Source organism: Pseudopodoces humilis, chromosome 1, assembly GCF_049639895.1.
Source record: "Pseudopodoces humilis isolate 2021_Gansu_Grassland_sample_001 chromosome 1, ASM4963989v1, whole genome shotgun sequence".
In the NCBI taxonomy this organism is placed as follows: domain Eukaryota; kingdom Metazoa; phylum Chordata; class Aves; order Passeriformes; family Paridae; genus Pseudopodoces; species Pseudopodoces humilis.
In genome coordinates this window covers 24,671,119-24,693,070 of record NC_142200.1, presented here as the reverse complement: position 1 = coordinate 24,693,070, position 21,952 = coordinate 24,671,119, and the positions used below count along the sequence as shown (strand labels likewise).

Genomic DNA, 21,952 nt, shown 5'->3' with positions numbered 1-21,952 from the left:
GAAAATATTCTTCAAGGTAACTTGCCATGTACTGCTTAAATTAGATTCATACCTTTGTGGATTTCAACTAGACTAGGTAGGGAGCCTATCTTAAAAAAAAATAATAATTACATCACTTTTACTGCTCTTATGTTCAGAAATATCAATTCTCTTGCAGTTTTCTAGCATGTTTCTCATAAGCACATGTATTCTTATTCCTCTATCAAAAAGGCAGTGGCAAATACCAAACCTCTAAAGTGTCTAATAGAATTAAGCATGTATTTAATTAAACAAAAGTAAAAATCAAGTCTATTTCCCTTGCCAGTGACTCCCCACCCATGGAATTCATCCTTAAAGTCTAACCTGTTTCTCCTTTGATGCAGACAATTATCTTTGTATGGCTGCATAAAGATGAGACTCCACTGGACCTTCTTTCCAACTACATCATAGCAACTTAAACATTTCATACATATTCCTTTAAAGAAATTTGAGTGAATTTATTGTATAAAATTATGATTGGCATGGTACAGAAAAGTTCCTTTTAATGCACATTTCCCATTAACTTGTACACAAATATTACAAGTATCAAGCAAAATGCAAAAGTCTTAAGAACTAATTTCATACTACAAAAGTGTTCACATAGTGAAGTTACTCTGGTTACAAAATGTCATGGAAATAAAAGCACTTCAAAATACGTATTTGGGAAATGTTTCGAATAAACAACGCAACCTTAAGTTAGTTAAAAAATGCAAAGAAAGAGATACCCTCTTCAAAACAAAATTTTTCATTTGGCAAGATGGAGCAAAGTTCAGATCAGTTCACTGAAGGACTGTTCTTTACAAGAAACTAACAAAAAAAAAACCTCTTTAGTTAAGAAAGGACTCAATTATACTATGATGACAAATAACGCCATCGAGAAGTTATCTGGCTCTCTTGTTTTCACACAGGAGCTGTCAGAGGCAGAGATGTGTAAATGAACACTTCCAGGTATATACAGATTGCCTTTTCAAAAACCAACCAACCAATCAAAACTCAACCCAAAACCAAATGAAGGCAGAAACCAAAACCGAAGAAAAACCAAACAAACCCCCAACTGAAAAAAAACCAAACCAAGCCCCAAAACAACAGAAAGGAGACAATCTGAACTTTGTTGCTTTCATTGAACTAGTTCAGTTCTTTAGGTTGCAGGACCCAAGAACACCAATCTGCAAAGGATACAAAATGGAACTCCCACTACGAAGGAGTGTGCAGATGCTGTTAAACGAGTGCCACACATCCTCTCAGTAAGGCTGTTAGAGGCTCTCACATCTCTGCTTCCAAATGGCCTTAAAGACCCACTATTCTCAAGAAGACAAAAATGCTTGGACCCTACAACCAACCTTACAAAAAGGAGGCACAATCATACTGTTAGAAAATAACATAAAATTTTGAAGACTGAAAGCATTCTTTCACACAAAATAACTACAAAAGCCATACTTTACATTATTTTTGTATCAGATGACTTGCGTGTGTTTGAGCCATTGAACATTGGTATGTATATCTACATGAAACTCACACATACAGAACATTGTGTTCAGGCATTATTGTTGTTTTTCTTTTAGACACACACCAGTTACTGTCAGGTTATCCAGTCTATTTAAATGCAGTGAAAAAAGTCCACAGCAGGTGTAAAAGGAGCAGTATCCAATACAGTGTTGTCTTGCAAAAATGGAGTCAGAATTCCTGAGTCTCAGAGACATTGCTGTCCTTTCCACTACTGGATTATTTCTTTTTCCAAGGAGAACCTCTAAGTTTTTGTTTCTTCACTCTGATGAAATTTGTAATAGATTGCGTCTTTTAAAAAATGTAAAACTAGTACAAAAGATGTGCCAACCAAAGTGAATTTTTAAAGCTTTTTAAAGGGAAAAGGGATTCACTTACAAAATAAAGGCCACCTTCTTGTAAAATTAGTACAGCTAATATCCAATCATTCTGCTTAGAACAGAGATTTAGCTCCCTGTTCTAGAAGCCTTATCACATGCAGTCATGAGAGCTGAAAAACTTCATCCTTTTAACAATTAAAAATATCATATATAGGACTAACGTGGAACAGCCCTTTGTTACAACAACCAAGGTGGCAAAACCAATTAAGTGTCATTCAAATAGTCATTGTAATCTAACTTCTGCATTTTCTCTTGTACTTTGCATATTACACAGTGTAACTTAAAATGTAATTTAAGAGCACTTCAGTCCCACAATGTAGGATTTAAGCTTGTGTGAATACATTTGCATGGCTCTGCAACATTTGTAATGACTTAGAAAAATACATTCAACCAAAACTTTATATAGGGTTTTTGTTGTTTTTTTTTTAAATCAAAAATGAAGAAAAAGCCAAATGGTCCCATCATTAGCTAAATAATACACTCCAAGTTCTGGAAGCAATTCCAAAGCAAAAGCACATTCAAGAATAACATACATTGAATTGCATACTTTCTCAATCACCTTTATCAGTAATAAAATTCTACTGTATATAATTATTTAGCCTTATAAATAATGCTAAGCAGAAAAATATTTACCTCTGTGCTACTTTTTTGTTTATAGAAGCATTTCTCAGTTTATAGAAGCAAAGGAAAAAAAACTAAAGTGCAGACTACAGGCCATGACAGGCATAATAAATGACCAAAGGTGCAGCCAAATTTGCATTTACATCTTAAGTTACTTTGTCATCTTCCTTGTCTTGCCAGAAGTCACCCCATGTGCAATTAAAGAGCTGGTCAGCTGGTTTGTGCCACAGTACAACCTGTAATCACTTGTAATTTTTTTAAAATCTATTTCAATTGTCCATATATATTTCTAGGCAAGGTTCAAGACTTTTCTAGCTCAGGTTCACAAAACCTTACTTAGTCATTAATACTTGAAATCACACAATATTGACACCCCCTCCAGAGAATGCTACTGTCCTCTTGTTGCAGTATGTGGTTGAGCCATTGATGGTTGGCTGAGTGTCTTTAACAAGTGATGTCTTCATTTCCATTTCACACGCTACAATAGCTGCATTGAGTTCCACTTGAGCCCGGTGAACGACATAAAACGAGAGTCCTATGCTTATGACAATCTGCAAATAAAACAAGAGTGTTGTAGACTGCAAAGGCTGTGGGAATTAATACAAAGCAAGTGATCTGAATTAAACAAAAAGTTGTCAATGCAAACATTCATGAAGGCATCTGTTGACTCAAAGCTTCACAGGCAAGAAGACACTGGAACCGAGATGAACTTAGCCCCTGAGTAGCTCAAAACCTACATATGTAACTAAACCTAATATGTTGCTAACAATGTAACCAGCAAATCAGAACATAGACATTACAAAGAACTTAAAATATTTATATAAATTGAAAAGATAAGTTTCTTTCTTTCTGTTAAAATCCATATACTTGTTATAAAGTCATCCTTTCACCTTCTTGAACACTAGTCAAGCTTTTAGCTGAGAACCTCCTTAGAAAAAAACCCCACAAAATCTTCAAGTAAAAATCAAGGTGTCTCATAGTGAGTCCCTTTGAAAGAAGCAAAGTTCCTCAGCCTTTTTAAAAGAACTTTAACTAGCTGGAATCTGCAGCTTCCTTTCAAAAAGGCAAAGAAGTTATATTACTTGCAACAGAACCTAGAGTTCCGAGTCTGAAACCTGAACTTTGTTACTAACCATAGGGCTATGTTCTCTTTAACACTGAGGACTATTGCTTAAAACACCTGTCAGCATGGCAGATGGTGCTGGAATATCACTGAGTAAGACAACTGACAAGCATGAGCACAGGACAAGTGCAGCTGGAAGGCACCCTGGCAGTCTCTAGCCCAACCAGCTGCTCAGAGCAGGGCTGGCTGTAAGATAAGGTTGCTCAGAACGTTTGTCCAGTCAGGTCTTGAAAACAGTAAAAGGATAGAGATTTCACCACTTCTCTGGGCACACTGCTCCAGTGAAAATTATATTCCTCACCAATTAAAATTACACATTTCAAAAGCTGGCCAATATAAGATTCACAGTGATACTATAGACACTAATTTTTTAATAGATAGGAAATTTCTATTCTACAAGCTTATCCAAATATTTAAATTTTATTTGGTTTAGAAATATTACTACCAGTAACCTATCTCCCTAGATAAATAACTAAATATATATATATATATATATATATATGTGTGTGTATATATATATATATATATATATACAACCATGAAATGTGAAGGAATTTCAGAGCTATTTACTAAATCAAAGTCTCATCAAAGCTCATCCAGGTAAAGCAGTCAGTAGATGCCTCTGAGACAGCAGGAGAATGCAAATTTCTCCACAAAAGGCCTCCCCTTCAGTTATTCAGTCACATCCCAAAGACTAGTTTCAAGGAGGTTAGTACTCCTTTTAAAACATTCAGGCAATCCAGCTACCACTTACCTGTGCAACCTGTGCAATATATAGGTTATGTTACAACCTATATAATCTGCAAAGGAGAGTCAATGTCAGTTAAAAAAATATATATAAATGGGGGGAAAAAATGAAAAGACCACTAAAAACTACTACCCTGGAAATAACATTTCATGACTAAAATAACAGCTGATCAAGAAAAGCATTTATGCTCTCTTTGACCTATCAAGACTATCTATGCCACACTTACAAAGGCATTTTTAATACTCATAACCATGTTTCATGAAAGCTATAAATTATATGTCCTATTTAGAAGCACGCAAATTTCTGGGCAAGGGGGAAGGTATGTTCAAAAGGATCCTAGACTTGGTTTTCTATGTTAGCATTGTTAAACATCAGCTTTATGACTGTAAAAACTGAGGAACCAGAAATTACTGCACTACCTACTAAAAGTCTGCAAACCATGGTAATTGTTAGACAATCATAGCTTGAAGTACTGCACTGTCAGAGGAGTTTTTAACATATAATATAATTTTGAAATACCCATAGCCTCTATGCTCATAATGGTCTCACATTTAAAGCTTACACCCAGTATTTACTGATGAATTATTTCAAGAGCTAAGGTCATGTGAAGGTACTTGATATACTTCTCATTAATTTACTCACTTGTAAAATTCGGATATTCTGATTTAGGCATTAAGAAAATAGTTCTCTACAGCATTTTTAATCCTCAATATCTATGCAAACTGGGTATGCTGAGTGCTATCAGTGAACACTGCACAGGTGTTAGGTCTACACACACATAAGCTTTTGTGTAGCAGTGGTTTGACAAGTCTAAAATTCAGCAGAAGATTACCCTAGAAGGCAAGAGAAGAAAATTTACCAAAAACTGTGTCAGAAAAAGAGAACACTGAGTAAGTTCTGCTTTGTGTTATGGTGAAGTGTGAGAGAATTACACTTTTCTCAGAGCATAAAACAAAATCTAGGAACACTACACTAGGAACCCATGTTTCTTGGTATCCGGCAATCAACAGAAATCCCAGAGACAGACAGTACTATTACCAAGTTCTATGAAAGCAATTATTTTAACTGACCTGTAAACCGAATACAAAATAGCCACTAACACTTTGTTCTGCAATCACATCCTCCATGGTGCGCAAGGTAGTGCCCAAGTATGAGTTCAGGAGCTGAGTAGGGAGCAGCCCAAGTGAAGAAGCCATCAGGTAGTTGGGTAGTGATAAATCTGTAATCTGAGTAAAAAGCAAGAGTAAGAAATCAAAAGGAGCTGCAACACAAACAACCAAACTACCACTTCCCACAACCATCTCTGCAAAATCATGAAAGAATATCCTACATTCCTTCACTGAAACTGATTCATGCACAGGGGGAAGACAATAGAATGAAACAGTATATATCTAGTTTTCATCTGGCCTTTTTAAAGTTACTGGGCTTGATTTAATTTCACCTTTCATTACGCAACATCTCTGTGCAACAGTCATTAACTAGGGGTGCAATTACACTGTTCACAGGAGATATTTATTTTTACCTGGTAAACAGAGCCCTTGGATTTATGAGAATTTACTTATGAGAAGAAATTACTTTACTGAATGTGAAGGTTGAATGCAAAAATATATCTATTTTTCATTTTACATATATGGTAAATAATACAAGAGATAATTGGTCAAAATGTCACTGTGTTAAATATGATGCAGGTAAACAGAATGGCAGATACAATTTGTCTGTGCTGGGCAAGTTATGAGTTTATTAAGATACACGTCTTTCAGTGATCCCTATGAGCAATATCCATCTATATCTATACTGATATATATAAGTATCATTGTCTACCAAAGGTATTTTGCATCTCACTTCAATTAGTGAACAAAATAGCACACACAGCTACAGGTTTTATTAATTTCTCTGGAGAAAATACTAATAATACTTGGTGTTTTTCTTCTTTGCTGTGAAGTTCCTGTACTGCGTCAATAGATGGACGTATGAGCTTACACAGGAACAAAGTACACAGTACCAGCTAAATTAGTATCAGCAGCCATCAGAAAATATTAAAGGTAAGTGCCATGAGAGCAAAAGATATTTACACAAGAGAAAAGAAAACAAGAGGAAACTGGGTCAAAAATTAGTGTGAAAACAATGATTTTGAAAACAAGCAGTCCAACAAATTTTCCAGACAATTCAGTTGATAATAACAGATCTAATTAAGAATAGCCTACATGGAACAACACTGAGAGCCTACATGGAAATTATTGACCTTGCCAGTTTTGTACAATGTTGAAGACCAAAGAATAGCAGCAATGTTACTCATTTCATCATGCTATTCTTAAAATAAACTTTAGTTACTGTGAAAGTCAGAGGGCTGAATTCTCAGAGCTCTAAGCATCATCAGTGGAAAGTTTTTGGGAGGAAGGGCAATGGAGGAGCAGAATGCAATGAAGCATAAAGATTAAGAATAATTCACTGGAACAAGATCCAATAAGCCGTTTCCAAACTTCACACTGCATATTATACTTCCCACAGACTGAAATATATACCAGCATCACAAATATTATATTTCCTTCTCTAGACAAGATTAATTTAGATTTATAATGAAAAAGGATTACATAATTATGTCAGAACATCACATTTGACCAATACTTTCAAAAGACTTTTTAAAGCATTGTTGTAATCTGGGCCATGTAATAAGAATGCACAGTCCAAACTTCCCATATTGCCAAGGGAATGAAGGAGCTGCTATTAAAAGTTTCTGAAATACTAACGCAGAGGCAAGATTTGCTAAGTAGGACACTATCATTACATCTAATGGAGCTGGGAAACTTCCCAAAGATTGCTTTAACACTCCTGGCACCTCTCTCATTTCTGTAGCTGTATTAAGGACACTTGAGCTGCAGAACAACATGTCTGTACACCTGGATGTGTCCTGAAACAACTGGACCCCCTGAGTCACAAACAAGATTGTTTCCAAATGAAGGGGAGACTGCCCCAGCGGATACACTGAATAGCAACTTGTTTTCCCACTGCAGTGAAAGCTAAGGAGAGGGTGAAAAACTTTTTGAGATGTCCTTTTAATTATACTGTAGGTTTAGAGCTACAGTTGTATCCCTTTCCCCAAAATGCAAGGGAAGTGGACACCATCCCTGACTAAGAAACTTGAGAAAAAATAAAACTTACAGATTTCCATACTTTCTTTCTAGGAACTTAACCTGTTCTATGAACCTGCCAGACTGGTATCTGCATGGCCAGGCTGCCTAAAAGAGCCTACCAGGGCTCTGTTTCTGGTAAAATCTCAAGCCAGCAAAAATTAGAAAAAAAACCAAAACCAAGCATGGATGCAATTGTGCTATGGGCCATAATAGAAATGCACTTAAATTGTATTCAAACACAATTAAGAACTACCTAATTGCACTGATAATAATAACCAGAAACTCCCCCATAAAGCCTTGGACGAACTTTGTCCCATAGAACTTTTGTGCATTCTTTGCAGCTGGCACCTTCGGTTCAGCACTGTCAAAGAATAAATGCTTCTGTCAGGACTTTTCTGGGGGCTCCCATGCCTTCAGGGGTTGCAGTACAATTTCTCTTCCCCCAGTTTACAAATCCCTGTGCTTCAGATCAGGTGGGCCTAGTGACCAAGGGTAAAAGAGAACTCTGGTGCTTTTTCCTCAAAAAAAAGCCCAAAACAAAACTCCCCCCCCGCCAAAAAAAAGCCAATACCACCTCCTCAAAAAAAAACCAGTAAATACAAGAAAACCAAACTAGCTGCCAACTTTCCAATGGAGGAAGCAGTGTGCATGTTCTTGGTACCATTTCTTCAACTCTGACATCATTGTATGCATTTCTGAACCCAGAGGTGCATACTTGAATACTCAGATTTTTTAATCAGATTCTTTAATGTAATATTCCCCTTAAAGAAGTAGGAAAAAGTATGAAATCCCATCTAACCTACATCTGGCACTACAAATAACCAGTTTGCACAAATCTCAGTCCAAGAACAAACTCGTGGGAAGGAGATGATAACCTGCATACCAGGCCTCCTTACAGACCTGCCTTCAAAACACTCCAGAGCTGCCAAGGTGAGAGAGCTGTGCGTGGGCAAACACATCAGTAAGAGCTATCAACCCACCCCAGGAGCAGGTCACTCTGGCATCAGAAGTGATAATTAAGCAAAACTCACTCAAAAGAGAAATACAAACATGCTTTCAGTTAGCAAGTGCTATATTCCAGAAACGCAAGCAAATGCATTACCTCACCCCTTTACTAGCAGCAGAACAACCTTCTAAGAAGCAAGATCTTCATGTCTGGCTGGTGAGATGCTAAGAAATTTATGTTAATTTTCTTCTTGTGCTGTTTCAATTTATATGACTGAATTTATATGATTGAATTTATATGACCTCACTAATCAAATCCTAAGAAGCCCTTTCATCTTTCTCTACACCCCCTACAAGTCAACCTCCTGAAAGCCCTCAGCAGATGGTATATGCCACCAAATAAGTGCCTGTAGAAATAATTTAATCCCAGTCCTGCAGATGACCCTGCTCACACCAAGGTTATGCCTTTCTCTGAACCTCAGGTGTCACTTCCTTCCGTCTCATTTAAGTATTCTCAGTATCTCCAGTTTACATAAAAATATCCACACAGGAAACATCCATAGACTAGACCACTGGAAAATTAAAGATGTGTACTTTTTCTTAAGATCACTGTTGTTTAAAAATTAATATTTTTCAAATTCATTGCTGAAGTTGCTAGCATGGGGAAATGCATTTTAAAATGAGTGTTAAGTTTTCAAATAAGTGAGAAATGACAGCTTGGTCTGTGTAGGCTGAAAACTGTATTTTTTACATAACTTAAACTTGACTCAAAATGAGAAACTTGAATTCCTAGATTTGTATGCATCACTTTTCAGTGATCTAGTAGCTCATATTAAATGTTCTCAATGAAAAATTTGGTGTACACTGTGCTTTATTTGACTGTGCTATAAAGTAGTAAATCAGGACTAATAAACATAACCAAACTAAAATTAGCAAAAAAAAATCCAAGTTACTTGGCATAACTCAAGCATCTGGTTTCATCTCATTTCCTATCTATTATTTTAACACTGAAACCATCCACTTGGAAACAAAATTATTTAGCCTGCAGAATATGGAGAATACAAACCACAATGATTTACAGCATCATTTTAATATTGAACTGGCCCGAACAGTCTGCTGAATCGTTTTTCTAACAGAAGGGTTATGCCAGGAAGGAAATAATTTTAACTTGGTAATTCTATGGTCTGTTCTTCAGATCCAATACTACTCTATATCATCTGCTGACTACTGCAAGTGACACCCTGAAGCTGTGAGCAACCAGAGCACAACAGCTCTCCCCACCTTAGGAGGGTCACAGCGCAGCAGAAGCTTCATCTGCTACACTGGACCTTGGGCTCCAGGAGGGATTCTGCTCCCAGATGAACAGGACTTAGCCTCTTCAGTCCTGCAGTAATATAGGTTAACAAATAAAACGGCAAAGGTTCAGCTCTTCAGTTTCTCATTCTTAACAAGGAAACGGTTAAAGGATCTGCTTAAAAAGAAATTGCAAGTTGCTATAGCTCTTATGGATAGAGATTACAGCTCTGGAGATGAATGCTCCAGTACACACAGCAATTTAAAATATTTGGTGTGGATGTTACACCCCAAAACCGCGTGGATTAAATTTTACTTTAAAAAAAAATTTAGTATTCAGTGACCTATTAATTGCAGCCAGATGATTGTGTCAAAATTAAGCAAGTGCTTCAAAAGGGTACAGGATCAGGACTGCAGACAGGGAAAGAAAGGTGGGCTATAAGAAAGTGGCAGACCAAAACACGTATTTAGACAGTTAAAGAACATACAAGTTACTGGTAACACTTAAAGTATGTCACAATCCAGTTTGCTTTGTTTAGATTTCATCAAGTTCGTAGATACAACTGAGGCACAACACAGCCAAAATCAGATCCCTCAAAGTACTCGGGAAGCAATGAGGGTCTGAAATTGTCATCAGCAACGTGACAATACTCAAAAAACTACCTTCCATTTTCTTCTTCACTTTTTCCTTTAAGATGATCAAAGAGACCAAATTAATGGACGAATCTTAACCTGAAAGTAGAAAGAAAAGCAAGACTAACCCTTTTCCAGACTCAAGTTTAAACCAACTTTCAGTGCCACTCTAAAGCACAGTCCCTTTTCAGGTCTGAGGCTACATCCTGCTCTGCCCAAAACCTGCAACCTGTCTTACGTGCACGGACTTAATATCATGTATGGATTTGCCAGATGCATGGTACAAACACCAGCCACACCGAGAAAGAATTTTAATCTGTCCACTTCTTTCTTTCCAATATGATTACTTATATTAAGTAGTTTAGGGAGATCTGGCAACAGTTTTCCTCAACTCTTGCCAGGTTTTAAAGTGGATCACTTTAAAAGCACAGACACTTCATAACTGTTGAGCTCTCCATAGATTTTGCTATGCAGAACATTGGTGATTCTAACACCAGAATATAGTCTTGAAAGACGAGAGAGCAACTCTAACATAACAAGGCATCTCAAAAATCTGCCTGCTGTCCCCCTGCATGCACAGAAGAGCAAGCAGAGAGGGTTGTTTTCACTGCTGTTAAAAAAGAGAGAAACCACGGCTTGTTCCCAGGAAAGGAGGCAACTTCTACCAATAAGAGCAGCCACTATGCCAAAAGACATCTTTCCAGCACTTGTCTTCCTTGGCCGCACAGCCCAGGCAGGGACTCACCGCGAAGACGGCGTTCTGCACCCCGAAGGGGATCAGCGTCAGCCGCGATAGAAACACCACCTTGAGGCCGCTGCCGCCCTCCACGACACGGACGATGGCACTGAGCGTCCCGCTGCCCTGGATCCTGGCCCGTGCCCAGCGGGCCAACAGCCGCTTGCAGGCCACGTGGGCGACGAAGGTGCCGACGAGGACGCCGAACACCATCAGCCCCATGCCCAGCACGAAGCCGTAGAGGTAGCCGGCGGCCACGTTGAGCAGGATGTAGCCCCAGCCGCACGGGAAGGACACGACGATGAAGCCCACGGTGAAGAGCAGCACGCCGGCCAGGCTGTCCAGGCTCTCGGCCCAGAGCAGCAGGTCCCGCAGGTACTGGCGCACCACGGCCAGCGAGGCGAAGCAGACGGCGGCCAGGACGCACAGGCTGAGGCAGCTCTTGCACCAGCAGGTGCCCAGCAGGCAGCAGGAGCAGCGCCAGCCCCGGGCCTCGGCCAGCCCATGCCCACCGCCGCCCGGCTCGGGCAGCTGGCAGAGCAGCAGCTCCGCGGGCGGCAGCCCGTCCTGTTCCGCGCAGGGCCCCAGCAGCAGCCCGCCGGCCCCCGCCGCCTCCGCCGGGACGAAGCCGATGGTGTTCCCGCTGCTGCCGCCGCCTCCCGCCGCCGTCCCGGCGGCCCGGGACAGCCAGCGGCCCAGGTCCTGCCGGGCGCCCTGCGCCGCCGCCTGCTTCACGGCCCGGGAGAGGAGCTGCAGCGCCGCGGCCCCCGCGCCCCGCATCCCCCCGCCCCGCCGCCCGGCTCCAGAGCCGCCGAGCCGCGCAGCCCCTTCGCTCCCCGCCTCCCCACGCAGCCTGCGGGCAGGGGCGGCCGTTCCCTCATCGCCCCGCCATGGCCCGGCTGCCGAGCCCGGTCGAGGGCTGGGCGGGGGCGGGGAAGCGGCGGCGGGGAGGGCGGGGAGGAGGGGGCCGCGCTTCGCCGCCGCCCGGCGGGCGGAGGGGCCGCGGCGGCCTCCGCGCCGCCTCCCGCCCCGGCCGCGCCGCCGGGGCTGCGGCGTTAGACGGCGGCGAGGCCGCTCTCTCCGTCCCGGCAGCGGCAGCAGCGGCAGCAGCGGCCCTGGCGGAGCGCGAGTCCCGGGGGGCGGCGGCAGCGGCGGCGGCGGCAGCACCGGGGCTCCATCTCCCCGCGCTGGGCCCCCGCTCCGCGCCGGGAAGCGCCTTCTCGGAACGGCGGTGCCGATGTGGCAACCCCGGAGGGAGGAGGCCGGCGAGGCTCCGGCAGCAGCAGCGCCCGGCCCCGCTGCGGGGCTCGGCCGCTGCGCCGAGGCTCCGCCTCCCGCCCCGCCCCGGGAGCGCCGCGCCGGCCGGGTGTGCCCCAGCGGGGCCCCGCCGCCCGCCTCGCCCGAGGGCTGAGCAGCGCTGCTCCCCTCAGAGCTGCCCGTGCCCACACCCCCAGCGGTGCCGGCAGCCCGCATTCCCGGCAGAGCCGTAACCCGCAGGGTTTGGAGGAGCCGTGCTGGAAAGCGGGTTGTTTTCCGTCAGGGGAGCGCGGGGTTCAAGCATCGCTGACTCTGCTGTTACAATTGCTCTCCCTTGACATGTCGGCGCTCTCCCTCTCTTACGGAGGGCTTTGTACCGCAAACAGCCCGGCTTTCCGTGTCCAGCAGCGAGACGCGCCTCTCCCGGCCAGTGTCCGGGGTTTGAGCCGAGGGGCGACAGGCGATGCGCCCGGGCTCCGCGGCTCCTCCCCGCCAGCTCAGCGTGGCTCACATGCCCGCACGCTCGGATCCACTTTGGGACGGTTTGAGGTTGAATTTTGAGTCACTGCTAGAAAAGAAAGAAACAGCCTGGACATACAGTGAGGGTCCCATTTAGAGGGGTGTTTTCTTGGGAGCCTCGCTGAGGCTCGATAGCTTCGTAGTCACTTTTGCTCTGGCGTTACTAATGGCAAGGTGCTGAAAGGGTTTGTTTTCTTTAAAACGCTTGTACACACAACGTGCTCCAGTGGAGTTATATTCGCCTGCTGGGAAATCTGCAAGCGTATGTAAAACGGGAATACGTGTAGGTTGTGAAGGTTAAAGGGCGATTAGAAGCAAACAAACATCTCAAAATGAAGAACGTATCTTAAAAACTTGTAGTTTAAAAACTGCAATTATGCACTTGCAAAATACAATGGTAGAAACAATATAATCTGGGCAATCTAACAAATCAGCCTAAGAAAATGACAGGTATTTTTGAGAGCCAATAGCAGAATAAAATAATCCTGGGGAACTCTGTACAGCAAGGAAATTGCAGATAAATGTCTCCGGCATAACCTACTTTCTTGCTGTTACCTGTATCTGAATATGAGCATTTGATTTTGTATGCAGTCTTTGCTTATGATGCAAACACAGGCATCCAGAATTATAATAATAATAACATCAAGAAATCCCTGCACTAGAGCTTCTAGAGGATCATGGGCATGCTTCTACATTTCAGCAAACAGAGCAGCTGGAACTTCAGTAGAAGAACATTAAGTTCTTCTAATATTAATAATAATAATAAATATTGATTTCTGGCTCTATACTAAGAGCACATATGTCTTTGATGTGGATTCAGCTTGTGTATATTTTTGTTCAATGCAGTTACTTTTATAAAACAGGAAACAGTCTGGGTGGAAATGTCTAACAGAGTTACATGCTTTACACTGCCCCTCTGCTGCTGTATTTAAAGTGCAGAACCTTGTACTCTGAGCTGGAATGAATTTCCGGTTCTCAGTCTAAAAGCTACAGGGTCCTGTATTTATGATGACAGAAAATGTATTTGAAAAGTGACAACAAGAGAGTATGAAGAACATAATGGTCCATCTAAGTGACAGTTTTGCTATTACACTCTAACCTATAAAAAAAAAAATTAACTAATTAGTGGACATGTTTTTCCAGTCCCTACAGGCTGAAACTCTTTGACCTTATCCATCACCTGGGCTCCCTAAAATAGCTAATCCTAGCATTCTTCTGTCCCCTGGAGCAATAGCCCAGGAAGGAAAGACAGCAAACAATCAGATTTTGAGTGACACAGACCATGGTCATGGAGCATCTTTGGATAAACATCCAAGTGAGGCCACAGGAATTCAGCAAGACTTGGGTGGAGCTGGTAGCTGCTCCCTCATGCACAGCAGCTACAGCTACAGAGATGAGAGGCAGTGTCAGCTGGCTCCTGTGAGCCTTCCCAGCACGCTCTGACCATCTGAAGAGAAAAAAAACAGCCTCACACACCCTTGAAAATGTGCCAAATTGGCACATTGCTAGACAAAATGCTGGACAAAACGGTCTGCCTTTCAGACTTACTAGTCAGTGAATCATAGGATATTCCTGTACCATGGATGATGCAGTTGCAAGGATATAAGCAGGGCAAGATCTGTAGGGACAAGCAGTTATCTTTCTAATCACTACACTTAAAAAACTAGGCAAGCTCTTGAGCACACAGCTCCTGGACAAACACTTTGTTCTCCAAAAAAGATAGTGCTTTTTGTTTGTTTTTCCTTTCTCCCCAGGTAGATTAGTTGATTTAGTGAATAATTTGCAGCAAATGCTGCCTAGCCTGTTCTTTTAAAAAGCACAACTGTTACTTTGGTTACTTTTGGAAATTATTTGAAGTAATAGGAATAAAAATTACAAGTTATTTCATATGGGTTTAAATTATTGCATTTTATCAACTAATACTGTTCCTCTACTTCCTTAGACGTATCTAATTACTTAGATTTTCATTATCTCATCTATCACCTGAGCTGATTTCTTATCTATCTTTATATTTAAGTTCTGTCTTTCTCGATGAATACATGTAAAACCTGAGAGGCACAGCTGGAGTACTGTTCTGCTTCAAGAAAAGGTGTTTCTGTAGAAAGATGCTCTCACAATTATGTAAATGGTAGTGGGTATTGAAGAATTTTTGCCAGACAGGTGTTTTTTCAAGGCCTGAGGTAGGCTGTTTCCTTGTCCTGGCACAAGCTACTGAGAAATGCTATTTTGTGTTTTAAAGCTATGATTCTTCTGTCTCATTTTTTATTTGAAGGACTATTATCATGCAAACACACCCATCTAAGCATGTGAGTCATCTTACTGAAATGAAAGGCATGACTCATTTAGGTCCATGCAACTGGTCCACACTGAATAGGGACCCTGAAGATGAGGAGCAGGATACATTAGGCCACAAAACAGGACCAAAAATAATTCTCAAGCTCCTGAAAACTTGCCATAGTTGTTTCTGAATTTCTCTTTGGGAGGGAGAAGAAGGAGTTTTTTAGCAAAAATGATATTAAGAACCATAACGCCAATGTACTTCTAGATATCTCTTAGTTTCTGCCAGCATTACTGTGAAGATCCTTTGATGGAAGTGCAGTATTGACTAATCTATGTCAGGAGTAATGATTCTTAAGCCATAGCAGGCTCACTGAAAGTGCCTCCATCTGGCCTGCAGTCTTCCTTGCTATAGATTCCTTTACATCCACTTGAAGGAAGGGAGGTGTAAACGCATGCTGGGAATACACATTTTTGCTGTTAAACAGAGTGTGAGTTGCAAAGATGTGGGGGATGGTATTAGCAAGGAGCAAGCCATGACCAGTGAAATTATTCGGGTAGACCAAGGTAGGTCTGCAAGCCATAGCTTGGGCCCCACTAATTTGGATTGTTGTATTTCAAATAAATGTGCATTCAGTTTTGTCAAAGTGAATGACAAGTGTGCTGAAGAAAAACAAGGTATCATATAGCATTTTATGACATTGCTTGAATTCCCTATGAAAGGTGATAGCTCTGAAGTTACTGCATCAGGAGCAGGAGGTGTAAGAGGAGAAAGGGCACAATTAGCAACTTGGGATCATGCAATATTTTAATTTTTTGGACCAATATCTATCAAGATTTAACAAATTTTGTGTTACTTTCACCAGGAGCTACCTAGTTCAGAAAAGATCTTTATATAAAAGATACAAACACAAAAAATTAAATACCCATAAACCTCATTTAATATATTCCTGAAAGAGTTTTTAAATTTTGGGGTGAGAATCAGATTGTGTTAGTTTGCAAGTTGGTTTATTAGATGTCTACAGAAACTTTATTACTTGATATATAATCCAAATTTCCCTGGTAAGTGTCCTATAATCATGTTAAAAACAGTGAAGGATTTGTTATACTATCATAAACACATATATAATGAATCTGTTTATTTTCATACATGCTTCTACTTAAGAAATACAGTTTATACAGCGATTTTACAAGAAACATTTCAAACCAATTTGATTATAACTCTATGTAAGGCATGAATAAAAATTAAATACAGTAATCAATGTGCTGAAATATTTACATTGAAGAGGAAATTCTCAGACACCACTCTGGTATGACATATTATGTAAATAGTAACACACATTTAAAATAAGTCCATTTAAATAGAGGTGAGGATTTTTGATATTCATTAGACTGTCCTGGACCAGAAAGAGGAAATGACAAACCTTAAATATCCATATACGTAAAGCAAAAATACAGCCACATACTTGGTATATCTATAGCTGCCTTCACCTGTTGCAGTAATGGAAAACTTAAGATAATTAATCTGAAAGACTCACATGGAATTCTTCCTTGGAAAAGGATATCCTTTGGTTGCCAGAAGAAACTTCTGCCAATTTTTCATTCCCTGAAATGACTACTTTGTTGCCAAAAAAATGCATTTGTCAGGTGTAATACAGAATAGCCTGAAGTTTGGAAGTTACAAAATTCCTTCTGAGGACTAGACTAACACTGGTAGCCCTAGGAATCAGCAAGCTATGGAAAAAGTCCAAGTATTAAATTAATTGTGTCCTCCTGAATTGCACAGTGCAATCATTAGATGCACCTCAAATTGTTAGCCAGGTAATTACTTACTTCTACCAAGACCACAAATTAGGAATCTACATTTTCATGCAACAGAATGCTTGAGGCAATTCTTGGGAGCACTAAGATCTAGAAAGTATGTTTTCAAAAGGAATTTTGGGTAACATGATACAAAATACAGTGAGAAAAGCATATCTGAGGAACAGGAAACTCTCTTGGTGAAATAATTTATTGAGGCTGTTTACACCCAGATTCCCCTCCGCTTTGAAGTGACTCAAAGAACTGCAGCTAAATATATACCATGCTCAGGGCACTTTTAATGGGAGGAGTGTAAGTAAATGGAAATGGTAGCATATTCTTAATGTCATGTTTTCATCAGTTCCCACACATCTGTGTCTTTTTAGCAATATAATTTGATATTCTTCAACAAGTTTTCACATTCCCTTTGATACATCTGCAATCCCATATGTAAAAGCTATATCTATCTCTTTCATATATTTACTTCTAAAGTATATTACAGTAAGTTGCAAAGCAGAGAAAAGTAGCCTGAATTTTCACTTTTTCCATGGCAAGGGTACAGTCCTAGCAGGTTATGGATTGGAGGTCAGTTTCACCTAATATTTTTGGTTCAGTGATTTTGTAAAAGTATTTAGCATGAAAGGTTAACCCAAAATCCATAGTCTGTTTTAACCAGCACAGTAACATTTGACTGAGTTTTACTATTAAGCTTAATCAAGCAGCTTTAGGGATAGCTTCAAGTCAGCTCTGAAGCAGACAATTGAGTTTGGGGATTGGGTAAACAAACATGTATTTAAGTTTGAGGGTATAAAGCAGGCCATCAGTTACAGCAGTCTTAGATCAGAAAAAAATAAAAAAGCTTACGGATTAATTTCTTCATGTTTTCTTGGCTTATAATTGTTTTTTTACTCAGAAAAGTTTCAGCAGTCCTTCTTCATCTTTGTTTTTATTTCTTTATTTGAGAAACCACAATATGGTAACTGATGGCAGGCATTGAACATAGCAGGGGTTTATGCCTCTGTAGAAGCATGAGGATTGAAAAAGATCTCGGCTTCCAAAATCAAAGGCAGAGCTTATCTGAGTGCTTCCCTATATCAGGCGCTGTTTATATCAGTTTGCATGTTTATAATCCTTGTTGTAGCGTATCTACTAAATTATTTATTATTCTTAGTTCCCAGCTAGACTAACTGATGAGTTACAAATGCCTCTGAGAGAACATTCACATTTCCTATTAAACACTGGTGAAAACATGATTTTAAATCTAATTTGCTTCCCATTCTGACTCTTATGAACCTAGCTCCAGGCAAAAGAGCATTTTAGCTAGAAGCCACAAAAATCAGAGTTCAGTAGACAGCCTAGCTCTTCTCTACTGTGTAGTTTAAAGGAGATGAGGATTATGACTGGACTTGTTAAAGTCCCTTCTTAATGGTCTCGCCCCCTACATGCAAGACTGTGAAGTGGAAACTCCACTTCTTGCCTGCTTTTTCTAGGCTCCGGTGTCTGCACCCGTACTCCAGCAGCTGAGGCTGGGGACACAGCATAGTTGCAATAACAGCAACCTATTAAATTTACAGCAAAGATTTTGCCAAAGGCTTGGAGTGTCCTGTCTTTCTTTCGAAGCACTCAGCAGTCCTCAGCTGGCTTGGTGGGCACTCAGGAACTTGTAAGAGGCGCTCAGTATCAAGCATCTTGGGAGAGAGACATAGAATACAAATAAATGAATGATCAGATGAGATAGAAAGGGCCGACAGGACTTAAAGAACACTAGTGTTGATAGGGAGTCCCATTAAAAAGGGCTGTGTGTTCTTGTTGGTCCTGTTCCTTCTCTCCTCCAGTCACAACAGCTGCTGTAAACATAAAAATACCTTCTAGTCCTACTTGAGTAGAGCTATACAGAAGAAGGAATGAGGAACAAGGTAGAGGGACTAGGTCTGTGCATGAAGGAGCCTGCCCCCTCTGACCCCAAAACTGTTCCATCCACAGCAACCTTCATGCACCCTTTCTTGCATTCAAGGGCAGCTTTTCCATAATAGGAAGAAGGAACCTGTGATGCTGGGAGATCAGATGCAAGGAAGACCTTGCACACAGTAATTAAGATTAGTGTGTTTGCTAAATACAAAGTCTGTGTAGAGAGCAGATCTCTCTTATAGGGCACACAGCTTAGGCAAGTAGGAGTCCAGGTGCATGGCCTTTTGGACTTTTCAAAACAAATATTTCCAAATGGTACCTCTTACCAGGTTCAACAGAGACAAAACAGCTGTGTTTAAAAATATTTAGACATGTTGAAGCTATTTATTGACTTTGAGACTGATTTTAAATGCTCATATATTGATGCTCAAAAGCATGTGTTTAAACTGGTTATGCAGTAAACCTGCTTCAAATGATATCATTAGATAAAATCAGAAAGAGGTTTCAAAACCTGATCTTTCAAAGACTTAGCACACAGGTTTTAGTCAAGTAGATACATTGGTCTGCCCTCCTTGACTGTACTGTGGTCAAAACTGTTCTCTCTACAGCCAATAAACTCCAAAGGAATATTGTAAATAGTTGCATATGGCATTTTTAAAAGCACAGAAAAGGTAGACATGTCACTGGTAGACATTTTCAGGCAAAGATATCCACAAAACATGAAGGCGTACAGAGATTTCCATGGATATGCTCTATAGCTCATCTCTTCTTCAGTTCTTTACCTGGATTTAAAGTTTGTTTCTGAAGGTGTTTGTTTGGAGGTTTGAGCCATCTATACCATTGCTTCTTAATCTTTATTATAATAGTTTCAATTTTATCAGTTTTCACTGGGCACAATGTTTTTTTTTTCAACTGTCTGGCTCTTGTGTCCTTTCCATTCTCAAAACACTGTATAAGCATTTTGTGTTGGATATATTGCCTCCATCTGTCCCTTGAAGCACTTAAATTGCCTTTATAAAATATGTATACCATAAATCAAACATATAGTCCCTTTGAATAAATCTACTCTAGAGTGCTTTCCAAGTCATCAGGCAAAACAGGCAGTCTGCAAACCCAGATGTTGCCTTAGGAAATGAACACATCGGCAGCATATCAAAGATAGCCCAGGAAGGTGTTCTCAGCCTCAAAACAGAGTCTTTCCCCATTATTGCTCCCACAATAACAGAAATGGTGATGTGAACTGTTGTGTTGTGCTGCTTGTTCCCTGATGTGCAGCACCAATTCACACACCAAAGTGAGGTATTTCAATTTTTTATTCTTGTCTGCACAAAGTAGGGAGATAACCCACAAAAGACTGGCTCCTTGATCATCAAGACTATACATTTTAACGAACAAAGGAATCATCACTCACTGGTTACAGATTACATTTTTTTTTTTTTACTAATTAGTATTCTAATTCCTATTAGTTCTATCTCTTGCTCCTCATGCTAATTAGTCAACTTGTGCAGCTCTTCCCTCCAGTTGAATCTGGGGTCTGCTTTAAGTAGGTGGTCAATGAGTTGATGGTCACAATCTGCCACTGCCAGAATGGCCTTTCCCCCAGTTACTGCTGAGTTCTGTTGACTTCACTCCTGGTGGCTCTCATCCAGAAAGCCCATTCATCTTGGGATTGTCTTCCTTTTTTCTTAAAACAGAAGATTAGCCAAGCATACAACATTCATAATGCAATTGCTTAATCATAACTGTCCAGCTAGAGCTACTGAGTAACAACTGAAAAACAAATTGCAAAGTTTGATTCAGATCTTGAGCCACTCAAATCTTGGGGGGTTTGATATCATTTGCAGAAGTCCTGACTCAACCAGAGAATCTCTTCTTCATTGAAAGAACACCTTAAAAGCTTTCTACAACATTGGACCAGCTATCTTTATAAAACCTCTTAACAGTGTTTGCTTTCTTCACACTTCTTGTGATCAGAAATAAAACTAAAGGGTTAAATACAGGGAACTAGTGCCAAAACTGGGATAAAAACCAGTTATTTTTTCCTATTATACGTATTTCTGATTTTGTGAGTCCTTTTTTTTTATCTTGAAAGATGTAAAGAAGTTTTTTTTTTTAAGTAAGCTTGTGCAACAGGAAGAGTTCCAAAAATTTCCTTCATGTTTTTTCACAATTTTATTAACATATTCTGAAATCACTCTTTCAGTATTGTTTGTATTCCTTCATAGAAAACTGTTAGCTCTGTCATTTTCTATGGTCCAAGTGATAACAGTTAACATCATCCTTATTCTTTTTCCAGTCAATAACAGTGGGAGGTGCACCTCTGTTTTCTCTTCCTCCTCTGTCTCCTTCCTGGCATTCTGCCTACGGCCATGGAGTAACAGGCATGTATTATCAAGCAGTTACACCAGTTGCTTCAGGCATGCAGATCTCTTCAAATTACCTTCTTCATGCCCCTCATCAGCTGTTACTGCTTTATCACTTTACTGCCAGATGGGCAGCAGGCACCAGTCCTAATCCAGGACCAGCTGAGAAGCCATTCTGTCCTTACAGCAGCACCACCATAATATTCCTTACTGGAAACAGGATAACCTAATCAGCTATTTTTTTTCCCAAAAAACTTAATTTACTTCTTATGTGTGTTATTGATATTTGTCAAATAAGACAATCAATTAATAGCAAAGGAAATACTGAAGAGCTATTATGCGCAATTTTTAATGAGTTTTGAATTAAACTCCACATCACTCCAGCAAAAAATTGCCTTAATATGAAATATTCTTAATTTTCTTCTTTATGCATCAAGATCTTCCAAATTAGTCTCAAAGCTACTAGGACACACAAAAATATTGAGAAGTTTTGCTATGAAATACATGCATTTTAAATTGTAAATTCTACCTCACCCCCTCTACAGTGCACAAAAGTTTCTGTAAAATAATTATTTGACAAGGAATTAATATGTCTGGATAAGACTCTGGCATGACCATGGCACCTCTGTATGAGTCTTTCCATTCCACAGTGACTTATTGCAATCATAAGGAAAGGGCTATGGTACCTTTTTCCTTG

At 40.5% G+C, this 21,952-nt stretch overlaps 1 protein-coding gene across 1 annotated transcript; it reads right to left on the bottom strand.

Moving 5' to 3' along the window:
• Positions 1-451: 451 nt before the first annotated feature.
• TMEM64 (transmembrane protein 64) lies at positions 452-11,911 on the bottom strand. The gene is made up of 3 exons (XM_005517403.3): positions 11,141-11,911; positions 5,464-5,619; positions 452-3,073 (listed from the first exon to the last, which is right to left on the bottom strand). The coding sequence occupies exons 1-3, from the start codon at positions 11,909-11,911 to the stop codon at positions 2,879-2,881; spliced, it is 1,122 nt and encodes a 373-aa protein (XP_005517460.1). The 3' UTR covers positions 452-2,878.
• Between the last annotated feature and the right edge of the window lie 10,041 nt (positions 11,912-21,952).